General features: G+C 40.8%; 2 protein-coding genes across 5 annotated transcripts in view; both read right to left on the bottom strand.

The window, feature by feature from the left end:
* Nucleotides 1–22,632, bottom strand: part of ACSS3 (acyl-CoA synthetase short chain family member 3) — a 138,439-nt gene extending 115,807 nt beyond the window's left edge. For 3 of the 4 annotated variants that reach the window (XM_087968035.1, XM_026667686.2, XM_026667687.2), the window contains exons 1-6: nt 22,233–22,632; nt 9,372–9,516; nt 4,730–4,918; nt 2,479–2,613; nt 2,050–2,190; nt 40–120 (exon numbers count right to left, since the gene is read on the bottom strand). In XM_087968035.1, coding sequence (XP_087824161.1) covers nt 40–120; nt 2,050–2,190; nt 2,479–2,613; nt 4,730–4,918; nt 9,372–9,516; nt 22,233–22,552 — 1,011 coding nt within the window. In that variant the 5' untranslated portion in view covers nt 22,553–22,632. The remainder of the gene's footprint in view (nt 1–39; nt 121–2,049; nt 2,191–2,478; nt 2,614–4,729; nt 4,919–9,371; nt 9,517–22,232) is intronic. The other variant, XM_087968036.1, reaches the window with a different exon arrangement.
* On the bottom strand, nt 12,910–13,956 carry LOC148130188 (uncharacterized). Its single transcript, XM_087969065.1, has one exon. The coding sequence runs from the start codon at nt 13,954–13,956 to the stop codon at nt 12,925–12,927; it is 1,032 nt and encodes a 343-aa protein (XP_087825191.1). The 3' UTR covers nt 12,910–12,924.
* Nucleotides 22,633–26,489: the final 3,857 nt, after the last annotated feature.

Raw genomic sequence — 26,489 nt, 5'->3', positions numbered from 1 at the left:
ATTTTCTTAACTGAAATGTATTATATAAACTGAAATTACCTCTTTAGACTTAAGTCCATATATAGCTGACATGGTCCAGTTAAGCATAACTGCATAGCCACCTGTTGGTCTGACAATACCCTGAATGAAAACAAATTGATATTTAAATAATTAATTAGAATTAAATGAATTCTTGCAGGAAATTAATATCCCCCTCCTTAATTCTAGGAGCTTTCAGAATTCCAAGCACAGATTACAAGATGCATACATTTGTTCTTTATTCAGAATCTAGTTCTTACATACAATATGGTGAATGTGTAATTCTATCATGGCAGGAGAAAAATTAAGATTCTGTTGTTCATCTAATCCAAATGCATTTTTAAAGCATGGTGAATATTCTGCCGTCTTCCAGATACTTCTGAACTTTAACAAGGTTAGATGGACATGTAGTTCAATAATATGCAGAAAGTCACAAGTTCCCATCCCTTTTTAGGACCACAAATAGATGTTGGAAGAACTTCAGGTATTTGAAAGAAAACCAGCTGTTCTCTATTGAACCACTACAAAATACAGTTAGTATTTCTGAGGTGTATTGCTTCCATTTTCTAACCCACACCATTTTCATGTGGAAATGATACAGGCTGGTAAATCCACAAATTTGAACTGGCATATTCACCATTTCTGGTGTTTTATTGATGAAAACATCTTTTGGAGGGACATTTTATGGTTCAAATCATTATTCAATTTAGTGTGTGCATGTGAGGCAGAAAAGGAATGCAATTCAGTGCAATGAGACTGCTGTTACTTCTAACCCGCATGTATCCTTCTAATTTCAAAGAGTCCGCCCATAACTTAGCACTGCTGGTTTACCAGCTCCTTCCACGGCCAGAGAAACTGCTACAATGGCTTATTAGACCTAACACAGAACAACACTGGAGAAGACCAGGTCAGATTTAACTCTGGCTTTAAAAAACTGGCCTTCCCTGCACTTTCCAAAATGCACGCACATCCTACCGGTTACTTTCTTTTCCCCTCCAGGTATTTAGAACAGCATGGACAATCTTGCCTGGCATTAGCCAGCCACCCTTACAAATCTTCAGAGTCAGCTCAGTGACTAACTGGCCCAGCTCAATCACAGATCTGAGTGTGCAGCTAGCTAGTTTGACCATATACTGTTTCTTAAGAGGGGGTGTGTGTCTATAACTGCTCTGGGAGCCCCACCTTGCTCCTTAATAAAAAGGGGTGGGCTGGGCAAGTACAGAGAAGCAGAAGACACCCCCCCCCCCAAAAAAGGCAGCAATATTCACAAAGTGGGGGGGGGGGTGATTCTAGAACAGGTTTGAACAGCAACATTGTCTATTTCAATAAGAGCTGAAATAATTGAGCCAGGAAAAGGAAAGAGAAAAGGGAATGTATTCTTCCTTTTCTATTTCCAAATGTTGAAAAAGCCCTAGCCTGGTAAGTTTGAAAAACAGAGCCTATCCCTACTTGCCTTCTATCTTTCCTCAAACAACCCATTTACACCAAGACTGAATATATCATAAAATAACAAATGGATTTTAGAGGTTACCCGATATCTGGTGATATCTTTTTAGGCAACTAGGAAATATCTTTGTAAAAATGCCCATGCTTTTTATGATGCATAAGCATTTTCTATCTCTTAGATGTACAGCTAAATGTACCTTTCCTTTCTTCATTCTCATCTCTGTTACAGAAGGAGGCTGTGGTTGCTACAATCTCTCCTCTTGTTCTTAGGGGGATTTTTTTTTATCTTTTGTTGTCACTTCCTTACCCACACAGTAATATTCCACTTATTTTGACCATATGCTACCAATATACACAAGCTGAGCTCCATAATCTTATCCCTCACCCCATACAAAAGCAAAGTTGTGCCAAATCAGTTCGGAGGATGAACAGAATTTGAATATCAACCCCCGCCCCTAAAAACCTAGGAGAAAACTTAAAGAGGGTAGAAAAACAGTTTTAATGAAATTAATTTAATTAAATATTCCCTGATCTGGAATAGAACTTAACTTGATGACAAGTATTTCCATTGAAATACAGACCTACCTTGGGTGTACCAGTAGTTCCAGATGTATAAAGAATATAAAGTGGATGTTCTGAATGTACAGGAATAGCATCACATGGCTTTGCTTTGGCCACTTCTTCATTCCAGTCCAAATGACGTCCTGGTTTAAGAGGAACAGCTCCCTGTATACAAGGTGCTAACATTATGTCTTGTAAAACCACATTTAGGTGCATGCACAGAGAAAAGAATAAAATAATAATAAAGTCTTCTTTATGCAAGAATGTTAGTAGATATAATAGATATAATAGCACATATAAATGTATTTTAAGGCTGTAAAGAGCAGGAAATTCAGACTAAAATGATGAAATGCCAGAATACAATGAAATTAGAGACTGCAATTAAGCTATTTAGGGAAATATGATTTAAAAGACTAGAGCAATAAGAAACATAAATTTGGTTGCTATAATTACCATATTAGGGCGGCTATAAATCAAAACTCTTTCTGGTTGATGATTGATCATCTCCAATGCTTTCTCTAGAAGTGGTACATATTCCACTTTTCTTCCAGGTTCTATTCCAAATGTGGATGTTACAACCAGTTTTGGCTAAAAAAAGAGAGTATATATATATATATATACATACATACATACATACATACATACATACATACATACATGCATGCATGCATGCATACATACATACATACATACATGAATATACATATACATACATACGTATATATATATATGCAGGTCATACTAAGCACCAAGATCATACCTCCTTCTCCACAGGCAAAGAATCCAGTCAGTGTTGAAGAATGCCAGGATCTTTCCCCCACAATTACATGCATAAATGCTTGTTTAAGTAGAAAAATGATGTGCATGCATTTGCAGCAAGCAAAAGAATGACTTGTTTTCATGTTTAGAATTACAAGTTGTTTCGAGTCTTGGATTCATCACCCTGTGGCATAAATACGTTTTTAAATTTAAATTAAAAACTATTATTTTTCCTCAATATTTAGTGCACCCACAAACTAAAAAAACTAAGTGATTCTTAGCCTGATGCAAAGTCTGAACAGTGTATTTTTTGCTTAACCTAGGAGTTTTGCTCATTACATCAAATACAAATTTAGATTGTAATGCCATATTAATTATAATTTGAAACTTTCTTCTTAGGCATATCCTCTAATGCAGAAGTTCACTAACCATTTTGTTTTTCTTTAGGTTAGTCCAAAAGGTCTGAAAGATTAAAGACTAACAACCTGTACAAATGGCAAGGTCTTAATATTATAGTGAAAATGTTGCATGTATACATGTTGCCTATATATGTAAAGTCTGGGTAATTGCATATTGGTTATATCTCTGTATTTCCCTTCAAACTACAACACTGTCTTTGCAAGAGAAATATAGCAGGGGCTACATATATTGTACTTCGAGTCATGTAATAAGGAAGGAAGGCTTAGAATGGAACAGTTGGCAACATTCCAAAACTCTACCCGGCTGCCCTTCCTATGGAGATCCATTAACAAGATGGGAGGGTATTAATTTCTTCAACAACTCCTAGCCAAATCTGGTCCATCAATTTTCTGGCTTCTCTCCCACATAACATTCCATCTTGTTATGATTTGGGGAAGTTATCCTGTTGATGGGTAAACAGAAAAAGCCCTGAGCCTTTTTACATCCTTTCTTTCCAACATTTCACTGGATTAGAAAAAACCAAAACCAAAGGCAGTATGAAAAAACCAAGTCTAATTTTGTTCTGCAGCTAACACCCAAACAAATCACCCTCTCTGGAATCTGAAAGAAATTTCATTCACTTTTATTCCTACCTTTAAACTATACTTTCTGAATACTGTTAGTCTAGAGAAAAACAAGAATTAGCCACAACATAATAATCTGCAAAGCAGGCAAGCAGTACAGAAGCAGTTGGAATTCTTTCTTTTCAACACTGTAATTGATGAATATTACCTGTAAAAAAGATAAGAGACAAATGTTCATTGCAGTGAACGCATGGAAGAATTATCTTTAATAAACTTATTGCTAGAAGTTCAAAGCAAATCATAACTGATAATAACATTACTGATAAAAGCCAACATTCGTTGCTATTATAACTTTTTACGTTATAGGCTTCTTGCCAGGTGACTTCTCCAAAGTTTTGAGTGAAGAAGACATGAAAGCTGGAGGTGGTAGGGAACAAAAGAGAGTATCCTTTCAATACATATATGTTTTATGCATTGTTGCAGCATTCACTCTCTAGTCCAAACATGTCCAATGCTTAAAAAAAATGGACTCTTGATAGAAAGGTTATATTGATTAGTTGAGCTTCTGCTAAAGGAGTGTCCAAGTTTAAATTCTGTCTAAATTCATGCTTTGTGCTAAGTTCTCATGAATTCAAAAAAATCAAGACATAGCCTGAACTGAGAATGCATGTACTATCCCCTGCTTCAAGCCTAGGTCAACTTACTTATAAGAAAGTTGCTCTTTTAGGTGCAACTTTTAGGTACGAAATTACTCCAAAGCAAGTATAAGCATTTTTTTCACAGCTGAGTAATAAAATGCCTATCAATATTGGCTATTTGTGGTATATAAACAATGTAAATGGCATCAGTTCTGATCTTCTCACACAATTAAGCTGGGAGAGATCTGTGAAAGAAAAGTTCATTTTTAAAGTATTTATCATAAGACTGTCATTTCCTCTCAGAATACGAGACATATTTATTACCTTGGCATGATCAATGCGACTAGAAAGCTCTTTCGAAGCAAATCCACCAAAAATAAGACTATGTATAGCTCCTATTCTTGCACAAGCCAACATAGTGTACATTGTCTGTGGTATCATTGGCATGTAGATGACAACACAATCTCCTTTCTTCACACCATGACTCAGCATAACACCAGCTAGCTTGGAAACCTGTAAAAGTAGCAATTTACAATTATTGATATGAACTTAAAGTATGTGATATTAACTATTGTTTAGACTATTAAAATAACTTATGTGATAAAGTAGTAATTCCATAGGTTGGGTTTACAGTATATATTAGTACAGAGTAAGTTTCACTTTGATATAAAATCATATAGTAAAAGCCACCTAAACTTTTCACAAGCTTACCAGAATATACAGTATATGTCATTTGCTGCCATTTCACATCCATTTTTATAAAAGATGGAGAGAACATAGAGGAACGTACTCTATCAAAATTTGATGCAACATATGTACTGTTTTTTAAAAAATTATACAGGAGAGTTTAGGTTGTTTAATACTTAGAGGTTCTTTTTAATTTCCTTCTGTATTTCGTATGCATTCTGCAACTGTAGAAAGAATTGTAATAAGCTTGTATCTTTACACATTCAATCTCATATTCTTATTTTGTGTGTATGTGTATTTGAAGTAATAATTTAAGGTATTATTAGAGGTATGTTTTATTAATATTATCATATGATATTTAGATTAGATTGTTTTCAAATGCTACTAACAGCTTGTAATTTGTGAGTAATCCCATAAATTTTTATGCTGGTTGAAAACCAAAATAAAAATGAATCCAGTTGCAATAATGTATATGCTTATTTCTTGATGCAGACCAATTTACCTCTTAAAATACTGTATACTTCTGGTATCTCTACTCCTACAACACTAAGATTGTTATTTATATTACAAAATATTATTCTTTGAAAAGAATTCACATAAACATGAAACTTCACATTATAAATACATGGAAAAGACTGTATTTGACTATATTCTCAATTTCATTTACAAATAAAACTGAATGAGCAACAATACAGAATACAGAATTTGCATTTCATGATATTACATGTTCACATGCAAGGACTTACATGGGGAGCTCTTGTAGAAAAAAAAGATCAAACAAATACACAAAAATATTTACAAGGCCCAAAGGCATTTCAATTCATCTGTCCTTTGATATAGTCCCTTGCATTTCTATTATAGGCAATCAACATGTAATTTATGTAGGCAATTGACTTTTTATCTCCCCTAGTCTCTAAACACTTGTCAGAAAAACAAAATATCCCTATCCAATATCAGAAAAAAGTAATGTATCAACAAGTAAATGTGCTATTCCTATTTTTAAAATATTAGTTGTGAAAGTGTGAAAAATGGCCATAAGTCACTCTTTTCAGTGTCATTGTAACTGTGATAAATTATCCTAACTATTGACTTGAGGAAAAGGCATAAACCCAATTAATAGGCATGTCGTGGTGCCTCCTAGGTGCCCTGAGAGACAAATTTGAATAAATGGTTTACCTATGCTAGAATATTAAAGTGGAAAGGGCAATTTAGGGGATAAAGAGTGAAAATCAAACTGAAGGAATCACCAAAATAACCAAATTCCACTGCATTTATAGAATAGAGAGGAGTTAAAGGAACTATTGGTTTACTTGCACTACATTAAAAACAGAAGGATGTAATTTTATTTATTGTGGAGCTTGCCTGTAAAACTGATTTCAACCTTGATCTGTTCATTTCATAAATATATCCAGATTGTTTTCTGGGAAATAATATAGAAGTGTTCTATCATTGTCATCTTCTAGAATATATTCCCCACTTTAATGCACTGGAATTTTTGGTCTCACATCCATATACTAAACAGGTTTGTCCCTGCTTACCTGTTCAAAATCAGATTAAATTGCCCATGTATTTAGTCTGAAAAATATCATTCAAAAAAGTATTTTATAACATATAATGTTCGTCAATAATTCAGTACAACCAGACAAAATAATAATACATTGTCTCATGTTAATAGGTTTTAAATATTTGTGTCTGTATATCAGTAACCTAATGGCATCTAAACTAGCAAAACAAAGTAAACATTTTAAATTTTGATAATTATAAATTAAGGAAATATCAGACATCAAAATATTCATGACATGTACCTTCTCCTTGGTGTCATATGGGCAAAATGTTGGCTTGGAAGAGCTTAGAGATTCTATCTTGCATATAGTGGTGTGAGTATACTTGAGGTGAACTGGGCTCACACCAATATGCTGCACATGATCGTGCATTTAATTCAAAAATGGGAAATTGAAATTATGCAACCCAGCAGATCAAAAAAGCTTTTAAAATGAAGTTCTTACAACTCTCTTTTAGGAATGAAAGAACAATACTATTTTAAGAATGACAAAATCACAACTTATTGAGAAGATACTTTTGTTAATATTGTTAGCCAAGTTCTCTTCTCACACATTCGTAAGAGCCTGAAGAGCAAACATTAGTTATATTTGGTAACTATCTTTTTCTTAGAAATTTTCCCACATTCTTGTACTACATAAATGCACTTTCTCAATCTTCTTTAAATAAATCTCTGTAATATGAGCCAGATCAGTACTCAATCAGAATCAGATTATGGATGGTTGTTGCTTTCTTATTTACTAACATGGCATTTGCTATACCACGAATGATTTCAAAATTGAGCGACCTTATCTGGAAGACATCAACAATCTTCTGGATTTAGATCTAAACCTGATAGTTATGCAGAACTATTCCTATAGTTTTCCAGATCTTACCTACAGTATACAGTGCATTCAGAAAGTATTCAAGCTCCTTTCACTTTTGTCGATTTTGTTGTGCTGCAGCTTGATTCTACAGTTGTTGAAATTCATTTTTTTCCTCATTAATCTACATTCAGTACTTCATAATGACAATGTGAAAACATAATTTTAGAAATGTCTGTAAATTTATTAAAAAGAAACAAACTGAAATATCACATTGGCATAAGTATTCAGACCCTTTGCAACAACACATAAAATTAGGTCAAGTGCCTCCCATTTCTCTTGATCGTTGCTGACCTGTTTCCACACCTTGAATGGAGTCAACCTGTGGTAAATTAAATTAAATGGGCTTTCATGTGTTTTGCACTGAGGAGAGGCTTCCATCTAGCCACTCCTCCATAAATCCCAGATCAGTGGAGGGCTGAAGTGATGGTTGTCCTTCTGGAACACTGTCCCATGTCCACACAGGATCTCTGGAGCTTAGTCAGAGTAACCATCAGGTTCTTGATCACTTCTCTTACTAAGGTTCTTTTCCCTGATTGCTCAGTTTGGCCGGGCAGGCAGTTCTTGGAAGAGTCCTGGTGGTGCCAAACTTCTTCCATTTGACAATTATGGAGGTTCCTGTGCTCTTAAGAACCTTCAGTGCAGCAGAATTTTTGTTGTAGCCTTCCCCAGATCTCTGCCTTGCAATAATCCTGTCTCTGAATTCTGCAGGTTTCTTTGACCTCATGGCTTTTGCTCTGCTACAGTAAGCCTTGTCAGCTGTGATCCATTCTATAGAGAGGTATGTGCCTTTCCAAATTGTGTCCAATTTAATTTACAAGGTGTAGAAACATGTCAGCAACGATAAAGAGAAATGGGAGGCATTACATTTTAATTTCACATGTTGTTGCAAAGGGTCTGAATAATTATGCCAATGCAATATTTCAGTTTTTTCTTTTTAATAAATTTACAGACATTTATAAAATTCTGTTCTCACTTTGTCATTATGAAGTACCGAATGTAGATTAATGAGAAAAAAATGAATTTCAACAACTGTAGAATCAGGCTGCAGCATAAGAAAATGGCAAAAGTGAAAGGGGGGGCTGAATACTTTATGAATGCACTGTATCTATTGTCAATCTTCATTGAAACAATAACCTTTATAAATAGGAGTAAGACAGATGCAATCTGAAAGCATATTTAAATCTGTTCATAGAAGACAGAAGCTTTCATCTATATAAATACAGAAATATACAAAGAAACCAATATACCACTTTGTGGTTTCATCATCTCCACTCATACAGCTCTTCGGTTATACAAACATTACATTGACATTCAGCTCAATGTTCAGTACAAATTAATTATACAACCTCTTATTCTATGGTAAAAATCTATAATTAGAGACAATCTTCTAATGACTTTCAATTGTTAACCTACTGCACTGTCATGTTACATGTAATTAAACTGAAAAGATTAAAAATAGTAAATAGCCATAGCAGGGGGCATTATCTCTCTGACCTCATCTAATCACAAAAAGCTAAGTAAAGTCAGGCATGAAGGACAGTTGTATAGAAGGGGTGCAAATTAAATTGGGAAACCATATTTATTATGGTCAAGAAAGCAACATGGATATATCTGTACAGTCATCAGGAGTCAAACTCAACTCAAGAGAAACTTTATGAGAAAATAAACAAGAGAAGGGGGTCTGTGGTAAAACAAACTCAATAACAACACAGAGCAACCGTATGTTTCAAATGAACTCTAACAGAATTCATGTATTTACAATTACCTATTTTTTCTATTTGAAATGTTATCAAGATGATACTGTATGTTTTATCATTATTGTCATTCAGTTTGAATGTTTACATGAAACATACCTGTTCAAGAACTTCATTGTAAGTTATAAATTCTTTCATATTTGTTACAGGACTGTCATAGATAATAGCAATTTGATCCCCTTGTCCATTCTCAATGTGGCGATCCAGAGCATTATAGCAAATATTCAGCTCTCCTCCAACAAACCTAAAAGAGGAAAATGGATTGGAAAATTAGATTTAAATACCAATATGGTGGGCACCTGATTAAATTGGGCGTTGGTTCTTACCTGATACGCCCCTTCTCGGCGAGCCGCGAGGAGCATCCAGAGAGTGGGATGTGCTTCTGAGTCCTCTTCTTGCAGGCTGAGCTTTAGCTGAGGAAACGCTCCGCCCCCTCACGTGACTCCACGCAGCGTTCCCCCAGTTTTTTGCGATAACGAGAAGAAAGGTTATGAATTCCTTCTAATCAACTATTGGCTCCTTGGCTGAAACAAGAGTCCCCACCAGACGGAGGAGCTAGGGTGGGGCTGGATGCTCCTCGCGGCTCGCCGAGAAGGGGCGTATCAGGTAAGAACCAACGCCCATTCTCCCTCGAGCCGCTCGGAGCATCCAGAGATTGGGACATACCAAAGCTTGGCTGTCCTACGGGTGGGACTCCGTCTGGGCCGGAAGCCCCTCCGGGTCACTGATGACCCTCTGTAGGACTCGTCGGCCAAAAGAGGCCTCCACTGAGGCATACGTGTCTATTTTGTAATGTCTGATGAACGGGGACGGAGAGGCCCAGGTGGCTGCCCGACAAATATCAGCGATGGGGGCTTGCGTGGCCCAGGCCGCCGAGGTAGCTGCACTCCTGGTGGAATGAGCGGTTATTCCACCAGGTGCGGGCAGAGATTGAGAAAGGTAGCACCTGGCGATGGTTGCCCTGATCCAGCGACTGATGGTGGAGGGAGAGACTTTGAGTCCCAGTGTCCTGGGCTGAAAGGAGAGGAAGAGGGATTCTGATCTTCGCAGGGATTGAGTGTGCTTAATGTATATGCGCAAGGCCCTTCTAACATCTAGGGTGTGCCAAAGGATCTCCCTGTCCCTCGAGGGCCTGGGGCAAAAGTTTGGTAGGACCAGTTCCTGTGACCTGTGGAAGGGTGAGTTAACCTTGGGTAAGAAAGTGGGGTCGGGCGAAGGACCACCCGATCAGCGTGGAACACGCATAGATCGCTCTAACTGACAATGCTGCTATTTCCGATACTCGACGAGCAGAAGTAATAGCCACTAGAAAAACTACCTTAAAAGTTAGAAATTGAAGGGAGGACTCCCTCAGAGGCTCAAACGGGTATCTTGTAAGCGAAATGAGGACCTTGTTGAGGTCCCATGTGGGGAACCTGTGAACGGTCGGAGAGCACAGGTCGGTGGCGCCCTAAGGAAAGATCTAACCCGGGGTGATGAGAAAGGGAACCGTAGTTATCACAGGAGACAACGGTTGAGAGGGCAGAGACCTGCCGTCTCAGGGTGTTAGGTGCAAGCCCTTTGCGTAGGCCTTCCTGAAGGAATTCCAGGACCTGCGCAATAGAAGGAGAGAGGGGGTCAACCTGGGACCCACTACACCACTTGCAAAAACCCTTCCAAGTGGCATCATAAATTCGTGTGGTGGAGGGTCGCCTAGCGGCCAAAATAGTGTCGATGACTTGACTGGAGAGTTTCTCGCTAGTCAAACGGATCCGTTCAACCTCCGGACGGCTAACTGGAGCCATTGAGGCTCCGGATGCAGAAGGGGCCCCTGAGAGAGGGAGACCCTGTCCGGGGGGACCCGCCATGGGGGCGCTACCGATAAATTGCGGAGGTCCGCAAACCACGGTCGCCTGGGCCAATAGGGAGCCACCAGGAGAAGGTCTGCTCTCTCCTGTATGAGTTTCTGTATGACTCTGGGAACTAACGGCAGCGGAGGGAAGGCATATAGGAGCCCTGGGGGCCATGGGCAGCGCAGTGCATTGTGGTTCTCCGACCCGTGAGACGGGTACCTGCAGAAAAACCGTGGAAGCTGTGCGTTGGACGGGGAAGCGAAGAGATCCACCACTGGCAGGCCGAATATTCTGGACTCCTCTTTGAATAGGGATGGATGGAGTCGCCATTCTGCTTGGTCCACCGTGGCCCTGCTCAGCCAGTCCGCCTGGATATTGGCGATTCCGGAGCTGTGTTCGGCTTTTAGTGAGAGGAGGTTGGATTCTGCCCAACGGCAGAGAGCGCTCGGCTTCCCTCATCAACTGAATAGACTGGGTGCCCCCTTGCCTGTTGATATGGGCCTTGGCCGTGATGTTGTCCATGAGAATGAGGACGTGACGTCCGCGGACCTGGGGGAGGAAGCTGCGCAGGGCCAGGTGAAGCTCCAGCCAGTTGATGCTGCATCTTTGCTCGATCGGCGACCATTTGCCCTGTGCCGAGAGCGAGTTGACGTGAGCGCCCCAACCGGATAGGCTGGCGTCCGTAGTGAGGGTAAGCCGTTGAGGTTCCGTGAAGAGGTGGCCCCTGTTGATGGCGGGGTTGGTCCACCAGAGGAGAGACGTGAGGACCCTTGGAGGTACCTTGACTCTGGACTTCGAGTTGCTCCTTCTGGATCTTTGGAACGGGAGCAGGAACCACTGGAGGGATCTGCTGTGTAAACGGGCCCAGGGGATAATTGAGATGCATGACACCATCTTACCCAATAATTTAGAAAGGTCAAGTAAGGCCACCCTCCTTGATCGCCTAATCTGTTTGACCAGAGCTTGAATGCTAAGGAGCCTCTCTGAGGAGAGGAAGACCTTTTCTGAAACCGAATCGATTATAGCTCCCAAGTGGGTGATTCGGGTGGATGGGGTAAGTTGGCTCTTTTGCCAATTGACTAGGAACCCGTGTGCCCGTAGAGCGGAGAGGGTGACTCTGGTATCCCTGACTGCCTGGGACTTGGACGGGGAGAGAATAAGGATATCGTCCAAGTAGCAGTGGAGGTGGACAGGAACGCTTCTGAGGTGAGCCGCCAGGGCCGCAAGGACCTTGGTGAAGGTCCTGGGGGCCAAGGCCAGTCCAAAGGGTAGGGCCACGTATTGATAGTGAAGGTTATTATAACAGAACCTGAGGAATTTGTGGTGAGAGGGCCTGATTGGAATATGGAGGTATGCCTCCGAAAGATCTATGGAATATAACCAGTCTCCCCGCCTGGTACCGAAGAGAATCGATTGCAAGGTGTGCATTTTGAATTTGCGCTGGATAAGGTGGCGGTTGAGCTGTTTCAAGTCTAATATGGCTCTCCATCCCCCAGAATGCTTGGGCACCACAAAGAGATGGGAGTAGAATCCCCGTCCCCTCTGAGCCGGTGGGACGGGTTGAATGGCCTGAATGTCAAGCAGATGTTGGATGGCTGCATCCATTAGTGCACGTTTGGCGGGATGAGATGAAGCAATCAGCGGGGGCGGACCTGAACTCAAGGGCGAGACCAAACCTGACGGTGTCCCTAACCCATGCATCAGATGTGGATTTGTACCATTGGGTGGCGAAGTGACTGAGGCGGCCGCCGATGGGGAGGGAGGAAGAAGCTCTATCTGGTTCGGCGGTAGGGCCTTCCTCCCGATCCCCGAAAGGGCCTCTAATAGTTGCCGCCACGTCTGCTTCTGTCGCCTGAGTCCGAACGATCCTGAGATCGGAAGGAAGGGGGTCTCGGGTATCTGGGCGGGAAGGGGGGTTGGTAGAAGGGGCAGGGGAAGCCCCTCCGAAAGGGCTGTGGGCCTCTTGTCTCTGACCTTCGAAAAAGGGAGGGCAGATACTTCCTCTTGCTGCGGCCCTCGACCAGCAGGGGTTCCAAGGCCGGGCCAAACAGTTTATCTCCCTTGATGGGAGCAGTGGCCAGCTTGACCTTGTTTTTAACATCCGCCTGCCAGTGCTTGAGCCACAGCAGGCGGCGAGCTGTGACGTGCGATGTGATGGCCCTGGAAGAGAACTTTACCGATTGGTAAGTGGCGTCAGCTGAGAACTCGGCTGCGGCCACCAGTTTTACTATGTCTTGGTGTGCTCTCACATTGGACGCGGGGACGTGTTCTCTCAGCTGACGGAGCCAGCGGATAGAGGACCTTGTGAAGAATGAAGCGGTCGTAGCCAATTTAATGGCCCAAGCGTCGGATAGATGGGCCCAGCGCAACGCCAGTTCCGTCCGCTTGTCCTCAGGTTTCAAGGCCTCTAAGGCCTCACTGGGGGTAGAGGAGGAAGCAAGGCCCACAATGGGATCATCAACCTCCGGTATGTTCAGAAGGCTAGACATTGCCGAATCGAGATTAAAGAATCTCTTGTCTTGGCTAGAGGGTGTAGGGGGGGGGCCTGTGGAAGCAAGTTGTTTCGCTACTAGGTCTACGAAGATGGGTGGGGATGGGATGACCTCAGCCTCTACCACTGGTTGAGTGAAAATGGAGTCCTCTGGTCCCTCTGAGGCGGGGGGGAGGTCAGAAGGAGACTGGGGAAGAAGACCAGAGACGTTCTTGGCCTTAAAGAGGAGGGATTTAAACATGTGTGGCTTGAACAGCCCCCCGAATACGGGCTGGTCGGGAGAGGCCCCCTCGTCCTCCGACATCTCCCCCTCCATGATGTCCGCCTCTAAGAGGGGTTCACTATAACGGGAGGATCCCATCCGGGAGTCCTCTTTCTCTTCCCTGAAATCCCCAAAGTCCCCTTCCTCCTCCTCCTGGGCCCCAACCGGAGGAGGGCTGTCCCTCTGAGAGAATACCTGATCAACCGGGGGGACCGGCTGTGGAAGGGATCTGATGGATAAAGAGTCGTGCTCGGAAGCTCGTGGAGAGAAGCCTGATCTGGCCATGTGCTGCAGGCCCTCTGCAATGCTCTGGCGGATAGCCGATTCCATCCAAGCCCTGATGTGGGCTGGAACCTCGGAGGTAGAGGGTTCTTCCTGGCGCAGACCAGCGGCCGTAGGTGTAAAGGTGGCTTCAGGGGTCCGTCTGATCGGAGGTCCAGGGGTCAAGTGACCCTGAAGTGGACTGCGCCTAGGTAGGGAAGAAGGGTCTGGAGGGGGAAGAGGTTGAGTAGAGGTGGGGGGAGTGGGAGAAGGAAGGGCTGGAGGCCCCGAGCGGGACTCCCTTGATCGCCTGTCAAACTCCTTTTCCAACGCCTTATGGCGCCTTAAGGCGTCTCGTTGGGAGGCCTTGGAAGGTTCCTTGTCCTGCCTAGAGCCCTTAGGTTCCTTGTCCTGCCTGCGCAAGTAGTGGGACTTTGCCTTAGCCTTCAAAGAAGGAGTTTAGAGAGATTGTCGTCTGCCATATTTGATAATGAATACTAGCAAGGGCGGTTGGCTCGCCTGGAATTGGCCTGTGAATAGGGCCGGGTGAGGATTGAGCTGGCCCGCTCCCCCTTTTGGAATTTGATATGTACAGAGATAACAGACAGTAAGGTATATATATAATATGATATGTACAGATATATATAATTTTGATTTCTTTTTTCCTTTTTTTTTTTTTTTTACACCAGTTGTATGTACAGGTTATCTGTGTATATACATATAAATAAAAAAAAAAAAATTTTTTTATATATATTTTTTTTTACTTTTTTTCTTATTTTTTTTTTATTATTATTATTATTTTTTATATAAACAGTAACAGTAACAGGAAGGAACTAGAGCTGTATCCCAGTACAGGCCGGATTAACCAAATAAACGCCTGAGGCCTAGAGAGAAAAGCCTCTGGCAGCAGGCCTCCAGACAACAAAAAAAAAAACCGGAGGGGGGGGGCTGCAGCTTCGCCCCGATAAAGGCTGCGGGAGGCCAACAAATAATAATAAGAGCGAGCCAGGAAGATCGCTATAAACAGCTGAGCTCTTGACCCGAGGGGTCTGGGACTTTAAATTCACCGCAGCAGCAGAATTCAGAAACCAAAATGGCGCCCGACCACGATGCGGTGCCAAGATGGCGGCCGCGAGCTGAGCTATGTCGGGGCGCCTTCGGGACGGTGAGGAGGGCTTGGCTGGTCAGCTTAGCGCGCCTAGAGCCCTTAAGGGGCGACTAGCCCTCCCGGTCGGCGTTTTGGGTGGGGGGGAATCCAGCAAAAACGCGCGCCACGAGGCAGCGCGGAGGCAGCGACGCGATCTAGTAAAGGGGGGGTCGCGCCAACAGCGCTGCGAACCCGCCCATTTGGTCCCTAGGGACAAGGGGAGACTTCCCCTAAGTCCCAACCTTATGCGCAGGAGGAGGCAAGGAAGATTCAAACCTCAGCAATGGAGGAAAATAGCCAGAAGAAAGAATAATATTGGATCAGCCAAGGAGCTCTTTCGGATCACAGCCTGACTCTTCGAGGCTGAGCAAAAGACTGGGGGAACGCTGCGTGGAGTCACGTGAGGGGGTGGAGCGTTTCCTCAGCTAAAGCTCAGCCTGCAAGAAGAGGACTCAGAAGCACATCCCACTCTCTGGATGCTCCGAGCGGCTCGAGGGAGAAAAATTGATTTTTCTTTCCTAGTTTTTTCCCCAATTTGTATATCATCACTTACAAGTATATAGTACTAACAAATCTAATTACAATTCCTATATAATATCCAAAGAATGTACAGATATCAAAACTAACCCCATTTTATATTAGAATTAGGTTACTGTGCAGAAGTATATATATATATATATTATGCTAAAGCACAAGCAGAAAATGTTGGTATGGATTTGAGTAATTATTTGATTTTGAGATTCGCAGCTGATTTTGGAGATGTTAACCTGGAATCCTGATGAGATACACTGAGACACAGTAACAGGTGACAGAGAAATTTATGCTTTGTGGCATAAATATAACCTAGAATATAACCTAATTAGCCAGTAGGAGCTCTATTTATAAGTGGTGGCACTAAATTTGGCACAATCAACACTTCTCTTGAAGAAAAAGATTTCAAGATCCATAATTAAATCTAGGGTTCACAGTCTTCATTTTTATTGGCTGAAGAGGGATTTGGTTTTCTTTTTCAACAATCAGGATATTTTAGCCTAAATAACTTAAGTTGCAAATAAAGTAAAATCTGAAAGAAAAAAGAATAGCAGATCCCTGAAATAGCTTTACTTTTAACATCCAAGTACAATTTGTATTCATGTTACAAAAAATGGTCATGGGAGAGAAGAAGACTGCAGTGTCCTTTAAAAGACATACTAATGATAAAACATACTTTTACCCAACTGAGACATTCCTTTGTTCGGATCTACAAATTAAAAGTGAAAACCTCTAACTGTATTTTTGTGGTCAAATTATGTGATTCATGGACCAAAAGCTGAATCAAAATATTTATATAAGAAAATCTGCAATGCAAAGCAGTGCCTTGTTAGCTTGAATCAATGGTAAACTAAACAGAACAACAACTTCACTAACTGTTTCATAGGTCTTTGGAGAGGGAAGGTCACCTAAATATTTCCTTAAAATATTTATATCCTTATCTTCCTTCAAATGTGGTGAATGCTGCAAGACAAGAATTAACATAAACATCAATTTTTAAGTTAAAACTGAAATGGCACCAAGTTACCACAAAGTGAAAGAACAATAACAAATAAATAAATTCAACTAAAATTGAATAAAAATACCATTTATATGTCAAATAATTTCCTATACAGGAGGAGGTTAACTAATTTACCTTAGATTGTATAAAATAAGATGAAATGGGCCAAATCTCAGGAAATCCCAATGCTTCCCGCTGCTTTAACAGCTCTTTGATATACTGAAAGTCTATGATAAGGGCAACAAGAGGCACAAATAATGTCACTTTCATTATGAGATCATAATGCAACTGACATCAGTTATGTAATTTACATCAGTGCAATTGCCTTGACTACATAAACTACATGTTATCTGTGCAATGATGTTATGACATAGAGGGTGGGACAGCTATACTATGTGTTTGAAGTCTTGCTTCTACCTATAGCAAAGCTTGTCTTCACTACAGTTACCCTCTGGAACACCATAGCACCTGACTTTGGATACCCACGACCCTGTTGGCCTTTTAAAAAGCCATTGAGAATTTGCTATCTTCCCAAGCATGGGATAGGAAGTTAGTTGAATTGATTACTGATTTCCTTATTTGTTATAGTATACCCTGTACTTCCCATTGCTTTTGGGGGAAAAAATTTTTTTTAAGAGTTAGCTGACAAAACTCATGTTTAAAGATAGCTAGCCTTTTAAATTGGTAAAAGAAATCAATAACAAATTATTGTTATTTACCATTCACCATTCTGAGCTTTTGTTATCTCTGTCTCTAGGTTCCTCTCATCCTTGGATTTTCAGCCTCACTATGAGAAGCTAATTATCCCTTCCCTCAGAGGACTGTACAGACATGCTTACGGGTACACAGGGACTGTGTATCCACTCTTTCTGAAACAATTTTAATACCTCAATACATACATACATTTCACAAGCTTCTTTGAAAATTATCTAAATTACTTATATCAAGGCACAAAGACAACCCAAGATTTACATCCCATTCTTACAAATGAAAAACAGTCCCGTCCCAACAGTCCCATCCCACCTCTTTATTTCTGCACATGCACACAGTACATAATGGAATATTGGTCAGAAAAGGTTTATATGGGGAGACACACTGAAGTTAGGAGTACAACTTTTGTACTTGTAAGAAAGTATTTTTGAAACGGCATTTGCATGAAAGAAAATAAAGGTTAGCTTTAAAAAACAATATCATGAAAGAACAAATCCCTCAAACTCTCTCTACATTAGCCTCTTTATCAATAGATTTATAGGTTCAAAAAGCCAATGTATGTCAAGTTAATTTTCAACAAGTGATTCATGCAGGGTGACTATGAAGTGTGCTCCTATGGAGTGATTTATGGCTAAGCGTGCAGTAAATACTTAGCCAATTGCTATTTATATGTTTATTTATAGAGTAGTACATTAGCATACCCTTTCCAATTTTACAAGTCTTATTGCAGTTTACAAAAAAAATAAGCTATTAAAACAGTAGGTGAAAGCAATCAATGAAACATGCATTAAATCATTATATAAAACACACAGAAATAATAAAAAAAAAAATCTAGCACAGTAATTCTCTAAGTGTGGTCTGCAGGCTATTAGAGATGCATAGGGCTCCTGAGGTAATCTGCTACAACTTCACTCATTCAACAGCCTCAGCAAATTGTCTCAGCACCAACTCCAAATGAGTGTTGCTGGAAATGGCAAAGCAGGGCTGAAGGCCAAGTGGGTCTCTGCCAATGAACTGCTAGTTCATATCTAATAGTCTGTTCAGAAAAGGCTGACTTGAACCAATTTGGTGTCTCAGCCCGCACCTGAAATGATAGATACTTAATCTTGAATTGCATTTTTGATTTTGAGGTTAGTTTAAAAAGGACCTTTAAAACTGATGTGATGGGAAGGGATACAAATGGAACTCAGCCCATTTACTTTATGGGTCAAAAAGGTGAATTCCTTTGCATAGAGCCATGGTGGTGCACTGGTTAGAGTGCAGTACTGCAGGTTACTTCTGCTGACAGCCGGCTGCCTGCAATTTGGCAGATCGAATCCCACCAGGCTCAAGGTTGACTCAGCCTTCCATCCTTCCAAGGTGGGTAAAATGAGGATCCAGATTGTTGGGAGCGATATGCTGACTCTGTAAACCGCTTAGAGAAGACTGTAAAAGCACTGCTTTTTTTAAGTCTAAGTGCTATTGCTATTGCGATGGGGGTGTGTGGAAATGGGGATGGGTATATGGAGAGTTTGTTTAACTGGGCTGTCCTTGCAGTTTCCAAACTTGCATTTTGTGGTCCCAAATTGCAGAAATATTGAGAAGTGCTGACTTACAAAATCATAGCAGCAATAAGAACTTGAAAATATAAGAACAGCATTGTACATTATTTATAGGTCTCCAAAAATAAAAATGCTTTTCCTGGCCTAGAAAAGATGATGTGAGATGTACCTCCCTGGCAACAGCATTCCAAAGTCAAGATGCCAACACTGAAAAGCCTCCTCCTGAGTACTCATTCAGTTAATTAATTGATTAACTGAATAATCACTCATGGCATACTCCATAGTAGGATACTCAGAAAATGCCCTATATAGATAACTTTAAGGTATACATAGTATCATATGAAAATAATAGCCCTTCAAAAATTCTACTCCCTCACAGTGCAAGGTCTTTACAATTAATACCAGAACTCTGAATTGGGACTAGAAATAAACTGGCTGTCAGTAAAAATAGTAAGGAAGTGATATTATATGTACATATTGCATTCTTGCAATTTTTGTACTAATTAATTTCTGAACTATCATTAATCAGCAATCTGAAAAAGAAATTGCCAGGGAAGGGTTTATTCAAATAAGGTCATAGCTGATGTACCAGCTTATGTTAGTAAAGGTGCTTCTTGCCAAAGAGACCAGCTACTTAGCTTTATTACTCAAACCAGGCTCTAGTTCAGCAATGTTATTGCCTCATCTAAATCCAAGGTTTAAAAAAAGGTCAATCTAGATGTCATAATCAAATTAATACTTTACTCTAAATCTTGAAATCATCTCATTCAGTGATTTCACGTAGCTGTTGGACAGAATGAAGGATAAAACAGAACTCTGCATAACTCCACAACATAAATGCCATGTAGTTGAACAGAAATACCTACTGGTTCTCAACCAAACTCATTGGAAAATGCTCCAGAGCTTCTGGAATCCATGAAATCAATCATCCTCCAAAGGCAGATTATTTTAATATATACACACACACTTAATTGCAGAAAGAAACAGTTGCAGCACTTTGTTTAAATCTCAACCACGACTGACAAAACAACAGATGCAACAGATGACATTTTCAGACATTCCCAGTAATGGAAAAAAATAGTCCAGAGCTTGACCTGCTACAGGTGGTAGTAGTTGAGACAGACCCACGGCTGACATATCAGCTTGCTAAGACAGCAAGAACACCCTTGCTAAGACAGTTCTAAGTTGAATGCTAAAGTTACCAAGAATTAATCCTTTAGATCAGAGGTCTCCAACCTTGGCAACTTTAAGACTTGTGGACTTCAACTCCCAGAATTCTCCAGCCAGCTCTGCTGGCTGGAGAATTCTGGGAGTTGAAGTCCACAAGTCTTAAAGTTGCCAAGGTTGGAGACCTCTGCTTTAGATGACCCCCACCAGTTCATAAAGGGAGACTGTTGGTGTTAGAATGGGTGAATAGAATCACCAGTCTGGTCCATATGCCCCACCCAAAGACTGAGAACTCTGAATGTCATTGAAAGAGTAGAGAGTGAGTTTCCACAGCCTACAGCAACTCTTCCTGCCCAATCACTGACTGAGCCACTGGCCCAAGGCAACTTAGCTGGCTTTGTGCCTGAGACTGGACTAGAACTCATAGTCTACATGTTTTTAGTCTGATATCTTACCACCATACCAAAGCCAGTCACTATCTCTTAAGGAAGAAGTAATGGCAAACCACTTTGGAAATCTTTCTAAGAAAACTGTGGGGAATCCTGGCAATCACCAGGAGTCAACACTGACTCAAAAGCACTTTTAAAAAAAAAAAACCTTCAAGCACTATTCATCCTAAACCAAGAGTCTATATCTACATAACAGGAGTTAAAGAGATTCAGAAAAAAAGAACATGTAATTTCTTAGGACTAGTGCAACAACAACTTTTGCACATGTCCCTCACTTCACTTTCAAATGGCAAAACAAAGTATATGATAAGGCTTTCAACAAGTTAGGTCAGCAGTACAATTTTTTTTTTCTTTTAATCTCTGTCAACACAGAAGTTGTTGACACAATTAGGTTGTTACACTTGTCAACAGTGAAGTATACATCCAAGAAACAGCAAACTAATAGCAATAATACTTCATGAATCATCTCATATTATAAATAATTTCCAAATACTCATTAATTCAATATAAAAATGCCAGCAATTTACTCAGCCCATTTTACTCAGTATCAATATTGGAGAACTATTTGTTCAGGTTACTGAAACTTTGTTTTTGTCCCTAATCAGAAAGATCAAAACTTTCCTTAGCCTAAGGTTTTTCAGGGTGATCACTGCAGTGTTATTGAAAGCAGGACAGAGCAGATTGTAGAACTCAGCTATACAAAGAAACAGGAGGCAATTAAATACTGATATCATCCATAGTGTAACCACTTTTAATTTCCAAGTTTCCTACAATTACAAATGTTCATTATGCTAATATTATAAGGATAATCTACCCCATGGGAGGAACATCAGATGAACCTTTTCTTGGGTGACCTTCTGGCTGGTAGATAATATTATAAACATATCCAGAGAGCATTATATTGGAAACCACTGGTTTAGATAATCTTAATAATCTATTCAAGTGCATAAGACTTTGGTGTACTTAACTCATACACTGCCCTCAGTATACTAGCAATAAGCACTTATATACCCGCTAAGCCCTCTCAAAGCGGTTTACAGAGTCAGCATATTGCCCCCAAAATTTGGGTCCTCATTTTACCCACCTCGGAAGGATGGAAGGCTGAGTCAATCTTGAGCCTGGTGGGGATTCGATCTGCCAAATTGCAGCCGGGAGTAGCCTGCAGTACTGCATTCTAACCACTGTACCACCAAGGCTCATTTATAATATAATGGGAAGGGTATGTACTGGAGATGCAATTATTACAGCTGTTTCAATAGGACATGTATTCATGTCCTATTTCATGTCCTAATTTGTGAACCCAGCAATATTTAAAATGGAACTCAACTCTGACAAATCTTATGGGTGATACATATTCTGCCTTTTTTTAAATGGTGCCATCTTCTCCTGACATGAATGTCGCGCTTTAACAACTGTGTGGTCGATAGAAACTCCACGGGGACTAAAAGACGCGCAGCAAACTTCCCCGGTTGCCAGCGAGCTGAAGAAACCCGGGTTTAAACTTTTATAACGCTGCCTTTTATGACTTCGGCAGAGCAACAGCCAAGCGAGCCTCGCCAGCCACTCACCAAGAAGTGCTAAAGGGCTCTTTCCTTTCCATGGTTTTAGTCCACGGCTTGTGCCACGTGATGCCTTGAGCTGCTTCGGCCCAAAGTTGATCCGGCTCGTCCACCGACCTCTTGAAAACCCTGCCATAGTCACCTGCGGCAGGCGCGGCTGCCTGAGAGACGTAAGCGCTGGCTATGCGAAGCGGGCGAGTTTGAGGAACCAGAGGAAGCGCTTTGCTTGGCTGTGTGACACACCGGAACCCGCCGGTCGATCCCCGATAGACGCGACGGCTACAGTGCACAATTTTCTGCAGCAAAGTCCTTTTGCCCGGAATTATCATGTTCCCTGGAGTTGCCCCGTCCCGTGTTGTAGCAGGCGGTTGTGTATGTGTGCAACTAAAGGAAGGCCGTCCCTTTAGTGAAGTAAAAGTATACAAGTTTTTCTCCAAGTCAACACAAAAAGTCGAGCTGGATTTCTGAACATGGAAAAGTGATCGTTGATCTTCGTTTTGCAAATCACAAACTTAGTGATTTGCAAAAATCCAGTCCGGGCTTTGTTCTTACTTCCCAAATACTCTCCCTTGTTTGTTGAAAAAAAGGCACTGCATTGCATAATCCCGCACCTTGGTTCCTCTTTCAGCCCGTCCCAGTGTGGCTCTCCTAACCCTTCATCCCTTAAGACTTTTCTTGTTGCAGATACTACTAGTTTTTATTTGTCCTTCAGGTTTTGTCTAGGACTTCTTTTACTTTAGAAAATCCCACTGTTTAAATCCTGGTTTGGATAAGAATCTCAGATTACAGGTGGTCCTTGATTTACAACAGTTTACTTAGCGACCTTCGAAGTTACGACATTGAAAAAAGTGACTTATGACCATTTTCCAGACTGATAATCATCACATGATTTACATTCAGATGCTGGACAAGTGACTCACATTTATGACGGTTGCAGTGTCCTGGGGTCATGTGATCATCTTTTGAGATCTGACAAGCAAAGTCAATGGGGAAGCCAGATTCACTTAACAACTGGGTGACTAATTTAACAGCTGCAATGATTCACTTAACAAATGTGTCATGAAAAGTCATAAAATGGGGCAAAACTCATTTTCTCACGAACAAATTTCTCACTTAGCAGTGTAAATGTTGGGCTCATTGTGGTCATAAGTTGAGGACTACCTGTAGTCGTTCTGTTTTTCAGTGACTAAGAACTTCTACTGTATTCTTTTTAAAATACATTAGCATTAGTAGTACATTAGCATTTCTGGAATATGCCTACAGATTACGTTGTAAAGAAGTTGTATACTTCCTGATTTGAAAAGCAGGGGCAAAGTATTATGCTACATGAAATGATAATTGGGATTCAATTTACATTGGACACAGATCAAAGCAACCTTTGCTCAGAATAAACAAGTTCTTAAGACTGAGTTTGCCTATTGGTAGGCAGCTGAGAAGCGAAATATGTACTGGTCTTTCAGGGCCAAATTACCAACACTGAATACTTTGAAATTGCTTAATGTATTCTGTTGAGAACAATGCATGGCTTTGCCCACAGAAAAAAAGGACTTTATTATTTAGGTGGCTGTTGGTGTTGGGTGGGGAGTCCTCAAAAAAGTGCTTACCATTGCTTAAAAGTCTAAACAAGAATAAGAAAAGCACTGTGACTGGCAACTCCAAAAAACCCATACCTGTCCATTCCTCCTATCCTCATCACAAAAAAACTCTCCTCCCACTTGCTATAATGTTGAGTGTGGTTTTCCATTTGGAAATCTGCAAATGGAAGGTATTATTTATATAGCATATGGCATACAAAACGAGGGAGTCTACAATGTTTCCACAAGGCAGAAGTTCTGGCAGCCAACAATCTCTGGTCAAGGTCATTGAACTGGCGTTCTACCAGGGGTGGGAGAACTAGCTCTGCGCCAGCTGGCCAGCAACACTCTTGAGGGAGTGAGATCATCTGGGGCTTCCCTCCACCAGTCTTCCATCAATCGCATCCCAGCAGATCCAGTGCTGGCTCCTGCTCTCTGCACAGAAGGCAGCTGGGGTTTCCTGCCACCAAAATGGTGGCACCTGTACTTGCAGGTGGTATGTTTTCAAACTGCTAGGTGGGCAGGAGCTAGGAACAAGTGACAGGAGCTCCCTCCCTCCCATGATTCTGGGTTCAAACTGTCCGAGTGCAGACCATTTCTGGCCAACAAATCCAGTGTCATTAAGCCATTGTGCCACCACATCCCCTAATAGAAGAGATCACTAAAGAATATAAAAATACACCAGCACAACCATTGTCATTGTATGTACAAAAATGGCAGAAATCCATCCTCTTCAAATATATTTTATAAATTCAATATGGCCCACATCAAAGGAAGTTTTATGATTTAAATTAAAAACCCAATTGTAACTTATCAGTCACTAAACAAATACCAGATACTTGACTATATTTCATAAATGAATTAGGAAAAATATGGATGGTATTTCACCCTGCAATCCCCTGGTGAATGTTACAATATATATTTTGTGCCATGCTCACTGTGAAACAACATATACGTCTGCTAGGTCTTTCTCTTGATATTATTTTAATGTAAATGGCATAGAACAGAGGAATGTAGTAAAATAAAATTATTCATTATAAATTTGCCATAATATAGATGCCGATAGGTCTATAAAAGGTCTATAGTATTGTATTTAACTGGAAAATCTTTAACTGGACTTTTTTTCTATGAGTATATGTTAAAATTGGATCTTTTAATTTAAATTGTATAAAATCATTTGATAAGATCCAGGTTGAATTTATTAAGTGTGTTTGAAGAGGATGGGTTTCTGCAATTTTTGTACATGGCATTACAATTTAGTGTTTTAATTGTAGGTAGAAATATTACCCCAAAAATTCTGAATCTATCAAGTGATATTGTGATACTATCCGAGATTCTTGTCTTCTTTAATTTTGGACTTTGTTCTTAAATCATTAGGCAGTCTCAAGATAGTAAAGTTGTTGCAAGAGTGGATAACAAATATACAATCTCTACATTATGATATTATAGCTACATTTTGGATAACTATTTAACATGACCAAAGCTTACTGCAGCTGTGCAGCAATATGATTTATATTCTGGTTATCCACTTCCCATTGGGGGGAATTAATTCAACAGAATGGATCTCTAATTTTACTAGCTTCTCTGTATGAAGTTGCTGCTGTTCCCTTAGCAAACATACTTCTTGTGAAGGAGGACAGGATGTAAAATCATAAATGAAAATATAACAGATTGTGTATTCAGGAAACATTTATTGACTGCACAGACTGTAAGTTCAATTTTCAATATTCAAGCATTTAACGTCAATGAATAAAAAAGGACCTGTGACTTTCATTTGCTCAAATACATAGATAAATTTGCAGAATTTGGGGAAATGGTAAATATCCATAAGAATGCAATGCAAAGCTGAACAAATATTCTAATTTCAGTCTCCATAAAAGGAATATTTGAGTACAGAGAGCCCCCGCCATCACACATTGTAAGCATATCCCTACTGTGGCCCATGGGCAGCCAGGCACCAAGTCCAGCGCCGGTCCCACAGGCGAGCAGAAGAACAGCCAACCGCCACGGCGCGAACGGGCTATATACCCACAAAAACTCCAACGCATTACAAAGATGAGGAGCCACCTTTTGTGTAAAGAGTTCCCCAACCCATCCGCGGGGCTCACCCCTACGTTGGCTCCTTCCCTCATCCACCCCCCCCCGAAGCCCCAGCGACAAACCCACTGTATGAATAATCATATGATATATTTTCAAACTAAAGTGATAGGATATCTAAGAATAATCTTATAATTCAAATTTATATTACAGAATTACAGATTATTAGAATATTATATATAGAGGGAGAGAGGGGTGGAGAGAGAGAGAAGGAGAGGGAGGGAAGAAAAAACATTGCTAAAGTATTTTATTTTTTAATCAGCTCCATTTCCAAGATAAATTGATTGATCTATTGCAGGTGTGTCAAAATGGATTTCTTTGTGGGCCGGATCAGCATTGTAGTTCTGTGCAGGCCAGAGGGAGGTGAGGTCGGCAGGAGAGGTCGGGGGGGCAGGACAGATCCCTCCTACAGCATCCTGCTGGCCAAAATGGGCATGGGGGTCCAAGTGTGACTCCCCTGCACCTTGTTTTTGCCCTCCATGGCCTCCTCCAGCACTCTGCCAGCCCAAAATGGGCTGCATGACCTTTTTTCAGCCATTTTCAGCCTGTTTTTGGCTCATTTTCAGCTCATTTTTCAACCCATTTTCGGCCCATT

Source organism: Notechis scutatus, chromosome 6 (assembly GCF_049901735.1).
Source record: "Notechis scutatus isolate UNSWTSFEM ecotype Mainland chromosome 6, rNotScu1.2, whole genome shotgun sequence".
Taxonomy (NCBI): domain Eukaryota; kingdom Metazoa; phylum Chordata; class Lepidosauria; order Squamata; family Elapidae; genus Notechis; species Notechis scutatus.
This window is presented reverse-complemented; position numbering and strand designations above follow the sequence as displayed.

Bases quoted from the DNA above. Each gene is read 5' to 3' on its own strand.
- LOC148130188 (XM_087969065.1), bottom strand. From the start codon at position 13,956: ATGGGATCCTCCCGTTATAGTGAACCCCTCTTAGAGGCGGACATCATG.